Source organism: Colossoma macropomum, unplaced genomic scaffold, assembly GCF_904425465.1.
Source record: "Colossoma macropomum unplaced genomic scaffold, Colossoma_macropomum, whole genome shotgun sequence".
Lineage (NCBI taxonomy): Eukaryota > Metazoa > Chordata > Actinopteri > Characiformes > Serrasalmidae > Colossoma > Colossoma macropomum.
The window spans coordinates 499,899-513,723 of record NW_023494797.1 but is presented as its reverse complement, the minus strand read 5'-3'; the positions used below and the strand labels follow the sequence as shown (position 1 = coordinate 513,723).

The 13,825-nt window shown below is 35.6% G+C and overlaps 1 protein-coding gene across 1 annotated transcript in view; it reads right to left on the bottom strand.

The window, feature by feature from the left end:
- Positions 1-13,825, bottom strand: part of ptprja (protein tyrosine phosphatase receptor type Ja) — a 71,605-nt gene that overhangs the window by 2,020 nt on the left and 55,760 nt on the right. Inside the window, exons 15-26 of the mRNA XM_036583875.1 lie at positions 12,051-12,320; positions 11,670-11,816; positions 9,937-10,144; positions 7,357-7,475; positions 5,539-5,623; positions 5,259-5,306; positions 5,126-5,134; positions 4,912-4,999; positions 1,427-1,517; positions 559-632; positions 334-468; positions 6-122 (exon numbers count right to left, since the gene is read on the bottom strand). Of these exons, the coding sequence (XP_036439768.1) occupies positions 6-122; positions 334-468; positions 559-632; positions 1,427-1,517; positions 4,912-4,999; positions 5,126-5,134; positions 5,259-5,306; positions 5,539-5,623; positions 7,357-7,475; positions 9,937-10,144; positions 11,670-11,816; positions 12,051-12,320 (1,391 nt within the window). The remainder of the gene's footprint in view (positions 1-5; positions 123-333; positions 469-558; positions 633-1,426; positions 1,518-4,911; positions 5,000-5,125; positions 5,135-5,258; positions 5,307-5,538; positions 5,624-7,356; positions 7,476-9,936; positions 10,145-11,669; positions 11,817-12,050; positions 12,321-13,825) is intronic.

Sequence of the window (13,825 nt, the reverse complement as noted above, 5' to 3'; positions counted from 1 at the left end):
CTCACATTTTTCACATGAAAGTCCCGTATGGTCCAGTCCTCCAGTATGATCTCTGAAGTGGTAGTCACTGTTAGACTGCTGAAATGTTTTGACTCTGATGGCCAATATTCTTCACATTTCACCTAAGAGTGAGACAATGCATTGTATTGAATCACTGACAACACTGACTTCTTTGAATCGTAAATGTTGCTCTTAATGTCAATTGTGTATGAAGACAAAACAAACAAAGGATGGTTATACACCAGCAAAGGTTGGTTTTGAGGCAGGATGTTCTCACAGAGAACCCCCATGGAAAGAAGAGAAGACTTAGTAATGTGTATTAGCAATATGTACCCGTCCCTGCTCATTGCATCTGGTCAGCATGACGAGGGTGTGGATGTTCTTTTCCCATATCATCCTCCAAAAGTCATTGACAGTACAGGGCAAAGGGCCTTGAGCTGCGATAAACTCTTTTCTGGATGTGTGACCCTGGAACGAACACACATAGTCACTGAGACATCAGTGATTACATTTCTGACTCTGCTGCAATACCAAGTGTCCTTTTCATTCTATACATACCGGCATGTAGCTGGCATTAATGTAGTCATCAAAAGAGCTGCCCAACACAGAAAGCTTTACACGTGATGTATCATCTGCAGTAAGAATACATAAAAGGCAACCAAATTAGATTATGTAATGGGTAATCATCCATAACATATGTCTACAAGGGAACAGGTAGTTGATCACAAGTCAGAGTAAGAGGTGTTATGAAAAACCAAAAAAACAAACATAAACTGTAAAGTTAGTTCTCAGGTAGGTTTTTAGCAGGCTAATAATGAAATGATGAGGAGTTAAACTGCTAAATTGTTTAGCCTAAATGTACAGCATTGTGCTATAGTGATTTATTAACTCAGGATCCAGTTAGAACTAAACTAACTGCAAAATTAATGTTACCCTTAGTAATGATCACCAAGAAAAGGCTGTGTATTCTTTGATCTTTGCAACACTGTTCAGTGACTAACAGTATTTGGCCTGCATGTCACCTCATGTTTATATCCCAGTAGAAAATGAAGTTTTGCATGACCACTTCTTAGTTCCATGTATGCTTGTAAAAGATGTATGAATGAGAATATGTCAATTGCATTTTGTTCATTTATGGGGAAGCAATAATTGTGATGTATAATAAAAAAAAAACAATGTGATTATTTCTTTTAATGTTTTTTTAGTTGAAAGTTTAGATTTTTCTAAGATTTTCAGTTTAAGATAAAGCTTAAACAAATTAAAAAACATTTTTATATAGCCTTTTTGCACTGTACCACAGGTGCTAATACATATCAGGGGCCCTAAATAAGCACACAGAGAACACATACAACTTCTCAGTGTTAGAAAGCAATTACACCTCCAGATATTAGCAGCTTTTGAATGCATGTTTGTACTGGTGGCTTACATGGGAGCACATTGTTATAGCGATTCTTGGCCCTGTTTTCAGGGGCTAGAGCACTATTCTTCGTCTGGTTCACTCCAACCAGCTTCAGATCCTAAACACACAAGGTCATACATATACACACAAAAACATACACATGCAAGTAATTTGGTTAACAGGCAAGATCTCTGCATTTTTAATTAGCTTAGAGCACTACATAGCATTTCACATTGTAAAGCTGTTGAGATTTTCAACTGTTTACAGACAGCAATTTACTATAATGATAAGAAGCTTAAAAGTAAATATGTTACGTTTAGGAGATAAAAATAGGATAGAATGCTTATGCATCATGTTCTATCATATATTTAGTATGAACACTGTACAAACATATTAAATCTGATAGCATGCACACAAGGAGCTGAACATTCATCTACCTATTTACATAATTTTTGAACTTCACACCAACAGAATTGTACATTGTTTTTTATCATTAATTTTATCAAAACATCAAAATAGCTTGAATTATAACATTTTGAGACTTAAATAAAATTCTTTCCCTGAGATTCACTTATGACATTTTTGTGGTTTTATGTACTAAAAATGAAATACATTTTTACATTACCATTTTCCAACCCTTACATGGAAAAAGTACAGAGAAACTGTACTTAAGTGAAAGAATGGGTTCTGTGCCAAAATGTTACTGAATTAAAAGTGGACATGTAGAGCCAAAATTCCCAGAAATATATTGAATGAAAGCAAGAAAGTATCATATTTAAACATACTCAAGTATAAAAAAGTAAATGTATAGTAAATATTAGTGAGAACATTTCCCAATTAAAGTGACTTAAAAATAACTTTAATGCTGAACACAAGCTCATCACTCTCTGCTTTAACCCAGAGTATTGAGTCTGTCTAGTCTAAACTTTTTCAGCAAACTCTTAAATGTTTGTAAAATTCAAAGACACTTAAACACAAGGATACACATGGCATGCATATATAGCATCCTAACCATTGCATTGCAGGGCATTATACCTCATTCAGTCTCTGTCTTGCAGCTCATCCTGCTCATCTTTCTCATTGATAAATTTGATTGTATACTGTAAAGTTAATTTTACTTTAAAAAATCATGCAGATTTATTGCCTCAGAAAATCCACACTTCTACAGCAAGTAAGGTTAACTTAAACAGCCAAATAATTTTAAATAGTTTCAGTTTACCTGATAATACCTTACTTTTTAAAGCCATGCGTAATTATGCAATTATGCAATAATAATAATGGATTAGTAAGATTAACTTAAATTAGTCTGGTTAGGTTAACCTCTCATTAAATTACCAAAATGCACAGCTTTAATCAATGAAATTGTGCAAACTCATTACTTATTTTTTTCAAGTAGGAATTACTGCATAATTTTAAGTCTGAATCAAGTCTTATTTATTAATAAAGAATATTCTTTATTATGCAACGTCATGTTTATTTAAGTGGGTTAAATTCTGTAAACTAGTTTCTTTCTATTATATTGCAGCACACACTCAGCACACTACCCACTGTGTATTCCTGTTTCCCCTGCGTTACCTTTACAAGTATGAGAAAGCTTTAATAAAGCACATTCCTGGCCATGCTTCTTCCGTGCTGATGCTACGATATATTTACGAATAACAGTAACGCACACAAGAAAAGTCATGTAACTGTTTCATACAGCAATGAACAATAAGCCAAGGTAAGACCAGTTTCTGAGAATTCAAATGACTTGATGCATTTTTGCCATTCTGTTCAGAAACTGCTGGGGGACTGGTATTCACCAACTGATAGCGTTTATGCCTGTAGGCGGAACTAGTAAACCTGAACACAAAACACCCTTTTAAATAACATTTAGCATGAGAATATGCTATGACATAAAAATAAAATTATGAGAAGAGAACTAATGAAAAAATTATAAAAATAAGAGTTAACAGCAATGAACAAAACTGCTCTAAATGATTTTGAGAACACTGGACTTAATTGGTCATAAGTAACTTTTTTAAGGCGTTGATAAGGCAAGAAATAATAAGTGTTCCTAGATTTGTATTAGTAAGTTTAACAAATAAGCAAAGTAGACCAAAAAATAATAATAAGTTAGTGCAAATTATTGTGTTTTACAGTTTATACGTTTATATAAAAAAAACTATAAAATTGAAGCAAATTAAATAGGATGTTTTTTTAATTGTACCTTTAAGATTGATCATACATAAATAATCCCTGTTCTGACTGGCTGACCCTGTTTTGTGCCTTATTCAAAAAACAGTCTGGGCTGGGACTAAACTGCTATAGGTTGAATAGCCAGATATATGCAATATGTAATGGGAGTGTATACGTATTTATGTTTTTTTTAACAATCGTGAAAACAATAAATGAATGATTTAACAGGCCCAATTTAAAGGCTGCTTTGCAAGTCTGTATTGTAACCCCATAACTGTGCTAAAAGTTTGGTATTCAACATTTTATAATTCACCAAAAAAATTCTTAAAAATAAAATTATCTTTAAGAAATCATATTTATTTGATGCAAATGATCCATGGACATTATGGAGGTTGGCAGGTCACTTAATTCTATGTTGTCCCTGTGCAATTATTGTGTTGCATATATTGGGAAAACTGCAGTAAAGATGAACCAATATGAAGGAAAAGCATATTAGTATTTGCATTTTTGAAGATTTTGTTCTCTTTCTCATATTATTCTCAATTTTCAAACATAAACCTAAATGCTTCTTTAGATGTGTACCATGATGAGTCTGCAGCAGCACGCAGATAGTACCTTTCAGTGTGATAGCCATGTTCATGTTTCATTTTTTTAATACACAACACAACAGAAACACTGCTAAACATTTAAATTGGTAAGTGGTGCAAAAACAGATTAGCAAACCAGAAATCTGGTTCATAAATCTGTGTGACAGCAAAATACTGTAATTATTTCTATTCTTGGCATAAAACAGTTATGGAATCCCATCAACAGTGGCCATGTAAATGTGTCAGTTTTTGTGACAGTATGAAAAATATTATTTCAAAACATCCCATTTTTGCAGCTTTGTTTCCATATATGAAGTATATGTAATATATAATGAATGGTGAATTTTGAAACATACATACTACATCAAATCTTTTTATTCAAAAAGTAAGGACAATTCAGTTTTCAATGCTAGGGGGCCCTTTAGCAGTTGAACTTTATAACGTTTATATAGCCATATGTGAACTGAAGTGAAACTGAATATTTGGCTGACCTTTCAGTATGACATGCCAAATATATGCAATCCCATCAACAGTAGTTAGTCTCACTCTTACTTGATGGCAACGGCTGCTCAATAACTGTCCAAAAGTGGCAATATGAGAGGTGGAGAGGCTTAGCATTGGTGGTTAATTGATGGCCTTACCTTTCACTAAGGTAACTTAAGCCCTTTTTTTTTGCTTCTTTGATAAAGAAAACCTTTGGTGTCTGTCCCTGATAATAAGGTTATTAATATAGCGGAGGATTTTCACCTCAAACTCTGCGACAAAACCACAGAATGAATCTGCTCTCTGTTTTCGGTAGTGGGCCTCATATTCCTCCACACGGATTGGTTGGCTGCTGCATATGTAGAGCAAACAGAACATACAGATCTTCAATTTAATACATACATGTAAAGAGTGATGTTAATTTTTTTGTTTGTTTGTTTTACCAAGCAAATCAGGTTATAAAAAGATTTTTACTTACACTTTGGCTCTGTTAAAAAAAGAACCATGAAATTCCTTATTTTTTTCTGCAAGTAGTGCACATATAATTTTTCATCATAGTGTTTTTTATGTGAATGTGTAATGGTTGTTGAAAACTGTAGGGCTATGTTTACCGTATGGAATGGATTGGAACACCTGGAGAATCCACTTTGCTTTGCTTTCTATCACATTAACACAAAACACCATTATTCTTTCCAGTTTCACAGTTTCTAAAGAATTAAAGCCTTAAATAAAAATAAAAATAAAGAGAAGTACACATGAGCAGTATTTGGGTATACTAACTCACTACTGATGTTGTATATGACTGTCTATACCACCTTAAAAACATCAGATCCATTAGTGTAATGTAGCATTGTATTAATTTTGATGCTGCTAAAGAACAAATTCACTCACCGTCTTAACATAACAACAGTGATGATTACAATAAGTAGAAGAACAACAGCACCTATAGCTCCTCCAACAGCTCCTGTAATTAACACTTTAAGAGAGTGAGAGATCATTAATTACAGAGTATTATTATAGTTATTATATCAGTCACAAATTTACATTTTGCATAGAAGGACTAGTTTGCTAAATTTAGAAGTGTTGTTATAAGTATTTTTCATAAATCTAATAAGCATCTTTCATGTCTTCTTTTGATTTAATAAAAACACCTTGATTACTCAATCAGTCCATTTTATGACTCACTTCAGTACACAAGTGAATATTTTCAGATCTGAAGTCTGCAATCATGGTGTAACACTCAAAAAAATGACTGTTGTTGGTTTAAATCATTTCTCACTGATGGTACTTAACAAATGCATGTGTCAGGCATCCCTCCAGCCCTGACTGTCTAGTGGACTCCAATTCCCCGAACCCTCTAGGAGAACACGATGATTATGTCACAATAATCCACCTATTAGAGATCTCTCACCTGACAACTGAAAACTAAAAAGATAAACACTGTTTTAAAACATAGCTGGGAAATTAAAAATGTAATTTTTTTTTTTCATGGAAATCAAGCCATGCCCTAGGTCTGGTGTGAAGCAATCCATGGCAGCACTCTGCTCCTTTTATACAGTAATAGGCAACGCAGTGGCACACAGATGCTACAGACGCTACATTTGATTATGTACAACATGGGTGTTCTGGCTGTATAGTCATTGCATCTGAATGACTTCAATGAACTCCTTGACCTCAGTTATCTTAGTTAACGTTTTTAGTGTTACTCTGAAAAAGTGATACAACTTGTTCCCAACGTTAACAAACAAATGTATGTTATAATGGGGAAAAGAACAATAAAATATAGTAACACAGTTAGCTCTGAGGTCCATGATTAGAATTAGAACAAATAAGTGGTAACCTAGAAATAAACAGCATTAACAGTAGTTCTTCCATGATGGCCTTAAAGCAAGAAAAGACTAAGCAAAACAGCACAATTAAACCCCCATATCTCTTACAGAGTTTTCACCCTAATGGTAGGCACTGTCACCTTTTCTCCTTAAGCCCTTGAGGGAATTTTCAAATTAAGGTGCTCCTGATTGTATCCACTGTTACTTGTAAACCTCAAGCAATCACTATAGTGAACGCTATTCAAAATTAAAATAAAACCTGAGAGAATTCTTTCTAGTGCCCGAAAATTATGCTGTCTTTCTCTTTACAACTCTTTGCTTTGTTCACTTTGTTCACTAGGACAAATGTGGTAAAGACTCTTTAGTTTAGACTCTTTGGATAAAGTCACAACCTGCAGTTTCACAACAATTAATTGCTGATAATAAACTCAATATTAACTTTTGTCTGATATGTTCTTTTTAGTATCGTATTCTAGTCAGGTGCACCATTTGCATTTACAGTGTGTTAAAAATATACTACGCACTTCTTGTTGCACTAAAATAAAATAGCAGTAATTTGGCCATAGAATTATAAAACTATGAGAATACTGAAATTGTTCAATTATTGTACAGTACATATAAATTCTAAATAATGAAACGTTATCACTGTCAAACAATGATCTATCAGTAATTCTGACAGTGGAAATGTTTTAGTGTTATTTTCAGAGTAGAGTTAAAAAGAAAAAATTGTTAAGGCTGTAATGTTCTGAATTTCTGTATAAATATAATAACATCAGTGAAGAAATCCTGTCCAGGTTCACAATGGAGATGGTTGCACTTTGCAAATAGGGCATCTCAGACCAAGAAATATTCAAGGTTCTAAATTTTATGTAGCTTTTACCTGGGTTTTCAGGAAGGATGATGAAGTTCTGTCGAAAGTAGGATATAGAGTAGTAGGACTGAGATACCACCACTAAGCCATTTTGTACCACCAGATGAGTAAAAATGACAACTGCAAAACTGCATTAAAGACAGAGATATGATACACTGCTTAAAAAACACATATTATGTCATCATATATACATTGTATACAGTGTACAACTCCATTTTCAAAAAAACACAAGGCTAAAAACGAATATTGGCTGGCCGTGATGTTTGGGGCCCTCAGGTGGCACTGCATTAAAAACAGACAGGATTCGGTAGTGGAAATCACATTATATATATATAATGGACTGTGGCATGTGGAAATGAATCAAAATGTATAATTCTTTTTGGAAATCATGGATGCTGCATCTAGGCTAAAGAGGAGAGAGACCATCCAGCTTGTTATCAGCACACAGTTCAAAAGCCAGCATCCATGATGGTATGGGGGTGCATTAGTGCACATGGCATGGGTGACCTGCACATCTGTAAAGGCACCATTAATGCTGAATGATATATATAGATTTTGGAGCAACATATGCTGCCGTCCAGACAACGTCTTTTGCAGGGAAGGCCTTGCTTATTATTGCAAGACAATGCCAAACCACATTCTGTACGTATAACATTAACAGGGCTCTATAGTAAAACAATCTGGGTGCTGAAGTGGCCTGCCTGCAGTCCTGACTTGTCACCTATCGAAGAATTGTTGGAGACAATGAACTGTTTCGCAGATGTAACCCTGTATCAGGCAAGAATGGGAAAACATTTCAGTTTCAAAACCTCAGCAGCTGGTCTCCTCAGTTCCCACACACTTATGAAGTGTTGCTCAAAGAAGAGGTGATGCAACACAGTGGTAAAAATGCCCCTGTCTCAACTTTTTTAAAATGTGTTGCTGGTGTCAAATTCAAAATGGTTATATATTTAAAAAAAAACTGTTTTGTTGCTATTTTCAATTAAATGTAGGGTTTAAATGACTTGCACATCATTGTGTTCTGTTTTACTTTACATTTTGCACAGCATTCTGACTTTTGGAAACAGGGTTGTATATGTAATTTACAATTACATCTGTACGAACTGCAATGGAGTGCAAAATAGAGGAATAAGTAGGACATTTTTTTAAATACATAAACAGTTAAATTTTATATGTAGTGATGTAGATATTGCAGTAGTTTAAAATGTAGTACAGTAGTTTAGAACTGTTTTCATTTCAAGTTATGGAGGCAAACTTTTCAGCACTTTTTATGTTTTATGTTTTCTCTACTGCTGAGTTTTATCACTATCTAGCTATCAAGTCCTTTTTGAACAAAAGGAAGGAGCATTAAAGCAGAAAAATCGTGAAACTCTGTAGTACTTATGGGCAGGGGTGGCGCCAAACCTCCAAAAGTAGTGAAGCAAAACTTATTATTTCAAAAAAAAAGAAAGAAAAAAAATACAGCTGGCTGAATGACAAAATGCAATTTCACCACTGACTGAAACTACCTTTAATGTCATGCTGAAAACATGTCTCTATAAATCTCTTGATAAACAGGGTCAGTGTTTGTTTTGACGCTGTGCTTCACTGGGTTCAGCCTCAGCCTAGTTCAAACTCTGCTAACTAAAACCTCTGAAGAATGTTACGCTGCACCAATTTTGCAGGGAAGCAAGTACTCTGCCGCTATCACATTTGCCACCATAAAAATATAAAATAGAGATGGTCATAGTTATCGTTTATGTGTATCACAACAAGCAGTAGTAAACCTTAAATAATATCAGCCTCTTTATGATTATTTTAATTCAAATGTAGGTTAACCAATCAGATGATGTCAGCTGATGTTTGGCCAAAAATACACTCTACGATCCATGAGACAATATCAAATGCATCTTCACTATTGTTTAATGGCTCCACTGCCATTATTAACTCGAGCTTGAGCTTCAGCAACAATATGAATGCCTACAAAGAGTAAAATGTTAAAGCAGGCAGGTTATACAGACAGTATGGTGCTGATGTGCACTGAGAAAAGCATACTCTGTGTTAATTTCACTGTCTGAATTAAAGTGGTTTAGTTGTTTGGTTTAAATATGGAGGAGTACTCACATATGGAGTATTTAAATGCTACTGTTTGACTCTCTCTTTGTGTCAGTCATCGCTCTGCGCAGTTTACAGATTTTTTTTATTTTTATGTAAGCATCCTGAACTCAGTCACAGAGTGGTGGGTCTTTGGCCCAGTAATTTAAAAAGCGGTGGGTCAAATGCCTGATTGCACCCACGGTTCCAGCATCCCTGCTTGTGGGCCTCCAGAACAGAAATCAGGAAATACTGTTTTAGAATGAAATAATTTTAGTTTACAGTTCAGCAGTTAAGTCTGTATTGCATTAACCCATTAAACCCCCTATTCCTGTAATCCAGTAATTACACAGAACACAATGCAAACTGTTATTCTTAGTTCAGAGAAGCATGAAACGTAAACCTGGACCTGTGGCTCCTGGTCATTTAAGGGGTAAAAATTAAGTATAAAAATATGTCAAATATGTCAGTGTAATTTAGCTGTACAGTACTTTAGTGACAGTATATGGCATTTACCTGTAGCTTCCTTTAGGACTAAGTGGTCCGTTTCTGTAACCGTTCCACTGAGTCCCGTCTCCAATGACAACAATGAGCTGTGCTCCCTCAGTGCTCATGCCCACGTTGTCATGCACCACTGCAAGGTAGGTCCTGGTCTGGCCTGCTTGATAGTTCTCATATGTCTGCGTCAGGTACTGGTCAGACTGAGACCTGCTATTAACTGATACTGCAAATGAATATCACATGTAAACTTTTAAGCTAATTGAACTGAATTTTATTTGTATAGTGCTTTTTAAAAGTTTACTTGAGGTCCAGACCTTGCATGAGAAATCTGTGTGCAAAAAAGGTAAGGCATGCCAAAGAAACATTGAGATGAGGTAACAACTACTTATAGAGCAATGGGGTTGGTCATTTTTGTGTCACTTTCCACTAGGGTTTTTGCACTGACAAAAATAAAGGCAACAGTTGCACAGCCAGCACATGCCTTCTGACATGTTTTACCAAATCAGGAATCAGAAATTACAGAAAGTCCTCTGATGGACCTAATGTTCAGTAGGACTGAGGCTGCTGCACCACTGACAGTGACCAGAGCAGAGTGTTTGCTACGTGGTTGGGCATGTAAGGTTACTTTCATAATTGCTGGCACCTTTAGTAAAGATAAGCAAAAAATAAGAGAAATCAATTCTTTCTGTGAGGTAAACTTGTTTAAAGAAGGAAAAAATATATACAAGAAAAAAAAACATCATATTTGTCATATGAATTTCTAGAACTTTTTTTTATGTTTTTAGTGTAAGATCATGCTGTTTAATAGCACACATTATGGCAAAATGTTTTGTTCATCTTTAGCAAGGATGCCAGTATTTCTGGAGGGCTTTGTACAAGATCCATACCAAACTAATGCACAAAGTGATGTTCTTCCAGAGAGATCTAATTGTTCACTAGCTTGCAATTCTTACAGATAATTAACAGGACCACTTAGACAAACAAAACCACTTGTGCTCACTGTATGTGAGTGTGGTGGACAGGACTTCACCTTGTGAATAGGATATTTATACACCAGTAAAGACAGCCTTTGTATATAAGGAGGCAACCTTATTCAAGGTTGTTTTTTTAAAATTAACTTAAACTGCATTTTGTACAGCTAGCTTGGATTCAGTATTTAAAAAGTAAGTAAATAAAATAGCAAGACTTTAACAAAACTAACTGATTTTTAGTTTTATGGTATAAACTTTTCCACCAATGGGTCTTTAATATTTAACTTGTTTATCTGATGCAAAGTTCTCTACTTTTTAAGTCTTTTTTTACTATATTTCAAGCATACGTCCTTTGTTTTCACTTCCACTGTCTGGTGCTAAGCAGAGGAAGATGGGCTCTCGTTTTGAGTATTACCTCCTCTCAAGATTTCTTTCTAATGCAGCCAGTTTGCTTATTTGGGGTGTGGCTCCAGATTTCTATAAAGCTACTTTGTGAATGTCTATCAACAAATTAATTACAAAGAAAATTGAACTGAACTAAATAATATGTTTGGTAACTGAACTCACATAGGAATGCCAGTTAGCTATCCCAGATAGCTATACATAATTAGAACCTTTGTATAAGAAAAGGAGACATAAAAAAGGGTCTTTTTGTGCAAAACACTCTCAATTAAGATACCTTAACATTACATTTTACAATTAAAAACTTATCATTAACTGAAAAGTTCATTGCTAAGAACTAGGATGTAACTGAGATTAAGTGCAGAGCAGTCATACCGCTGGTGTCTGAAGTGATAAGAAAGCCATAGCAAAGGACAGGACCATTTGAGTTGTTAAATATCTCACGCTGCACAATCAGACTGAATTTGTTATATTCCTCATAAGCTACAGCCACAGCTGTATCGACATTAGGCACAGGAGGATCTGAATACACAAACACACCCAAAACAACACCCAAAACAAAAAATTAGCTCCTATAAGATCATCTAAAACGGTGCATTAAAATCAAGCAAATAAAATACTACCCATATTTATGAGGATTATGTTTGGTAATTAAGCTAACAAATGTAACATCACACTCAACTAAGAAATGAATAATATTACATAAATAATTAAATGAATAGAATTGTTTAAAGTAAGAATTCAGTGTTTGCATACTTGTGATGCCTGTAGTGCAGCTCAACTCCTTTGCTTGGCTTTTTTTCCCACAGCCCATTGTCCAGAGGGTGGCACTGTAGTAGGTGTTGTATTGCAGTCCAGTAAACATGTAATGCAGGTCAGTGGTGGTTGCTGTCATATAGGAGGTGGGGGTGGAAAGCTGGATCTGAAAGCCTATATAGCAGCCAAGAGGATGACTCCATGTGAGGTTCAGTATGGCGGAGGTTAAATCAGGAGCCCAGCAACTCACATTGTCTACTGCAGCTGCATCTGCACACATCAACATATTGCAAGTGTATTTAACATTTGTCGGTTGCTCCACTAATTTGCTGAATGCTGAAACTGACATTTTATTAGTAAATAACTAGTTGAGGAAAGCATTATCTTGTGTAAGTATTTACAGACCTTGCAAATTGTCTACAAGCTGCAAATGCAGTATGATCAATGTAAAGTAGCATAGAGGATGTACAGTACTATAATGGAATTGGCAGTATCTGCATTTTCAATTAGTGTTCTTCATTTAAATGTTTAAGCCCTTACATTCAAAACAATCTATCTTGCAACGTTTACTTCATAAAGAGAACTTTCTTCAAAGAGGTTAGGTTTGCTATGCCTATCAAAAGACAACATTTGTGTTACACTGCTGATTGGGGGTACAAAGCAACACTGCACCAATATCTGTATTTGTTTCTGTGATCAAAATACCTCTATCAGTATCTGTATTCGGGCATGTTTCGGAAAGAAATCATGGCAATGAGAAGAGTGAGACCAAGTCTATGTACCAAGGTAGCTACATCTTCCATTAGTGCTGATTCTGTGCTATCTGTCCCCGTCCTCTGTCAGAACTACCTATGCTTTGACATCACCAGCTTTCCATAGCACCTTCAGCTGTAACTGTAAAAGTGTTGGTTATAAATGGGAAAATTTCAAACTGCCATGTCTTTCTGCTGACAGTTTCCTCAACAAAAACACTGTCCTCAGTATGTGGCATAATGGCAGGGCACGGAAACTGAGCTGTTGCTCGAACACCAGATCAAGATGAATAATGTTCTTGCACAGAAATACACTAAAGATTGTACTAGTGCTCAAATGGAAACCTGGCACTCCTTATAACTGGGTTTGATCTAAATTCTATTCTTTTAGATTTAATATGCTTTTCAGAACATGAGCCGTCTTAATGAAAATATTTGGTAAAACAAAGCACATATTAAATGATACAATACTAAATTACCAAAAAAAATTGTCAATGGGCGCTGAGTAATCTAAGAGAAGGGATTTTCACTTCGCATCTGCACCATAACCCGAGTAATTCTAGCTAGCCAGTTTGTTTCCAAACAGCAGCTATATTAGGCTAAACAAGCTAATCTAACAAGCCCAGCCGCTTAACTACCCATCATATTAGCCTTAGTGGGCACAGCTAGTTAACTAGTGATTCTTTACTCACTGTAAGTCAAAAGACCGGCCACTGCGTCGTCTTTGCTCAACATGGCAGCTAACAGGTGTAATATAGCACATCAGCTAAATGGCTACAGCAATGCAAGAAGCACCAAGTGGAGAGGGGGAGCCTGCATGGCTGTGCTCCTGTGGGAATAAGACTTCCTTCAGGGACACACCAGGTTTGCGCTGCATGCCTTGGACTGTGAAATACCCAGGCAGCAGTGAAAGACCCTCGGTCATGCGAACACTGCGACTGCGCATATTTCACCATGAAAAGCCTACACCGCAGACTTGCACACAAAGCCAGCCTTTTGGGTGAGGACCATTTCGTTTCTGTT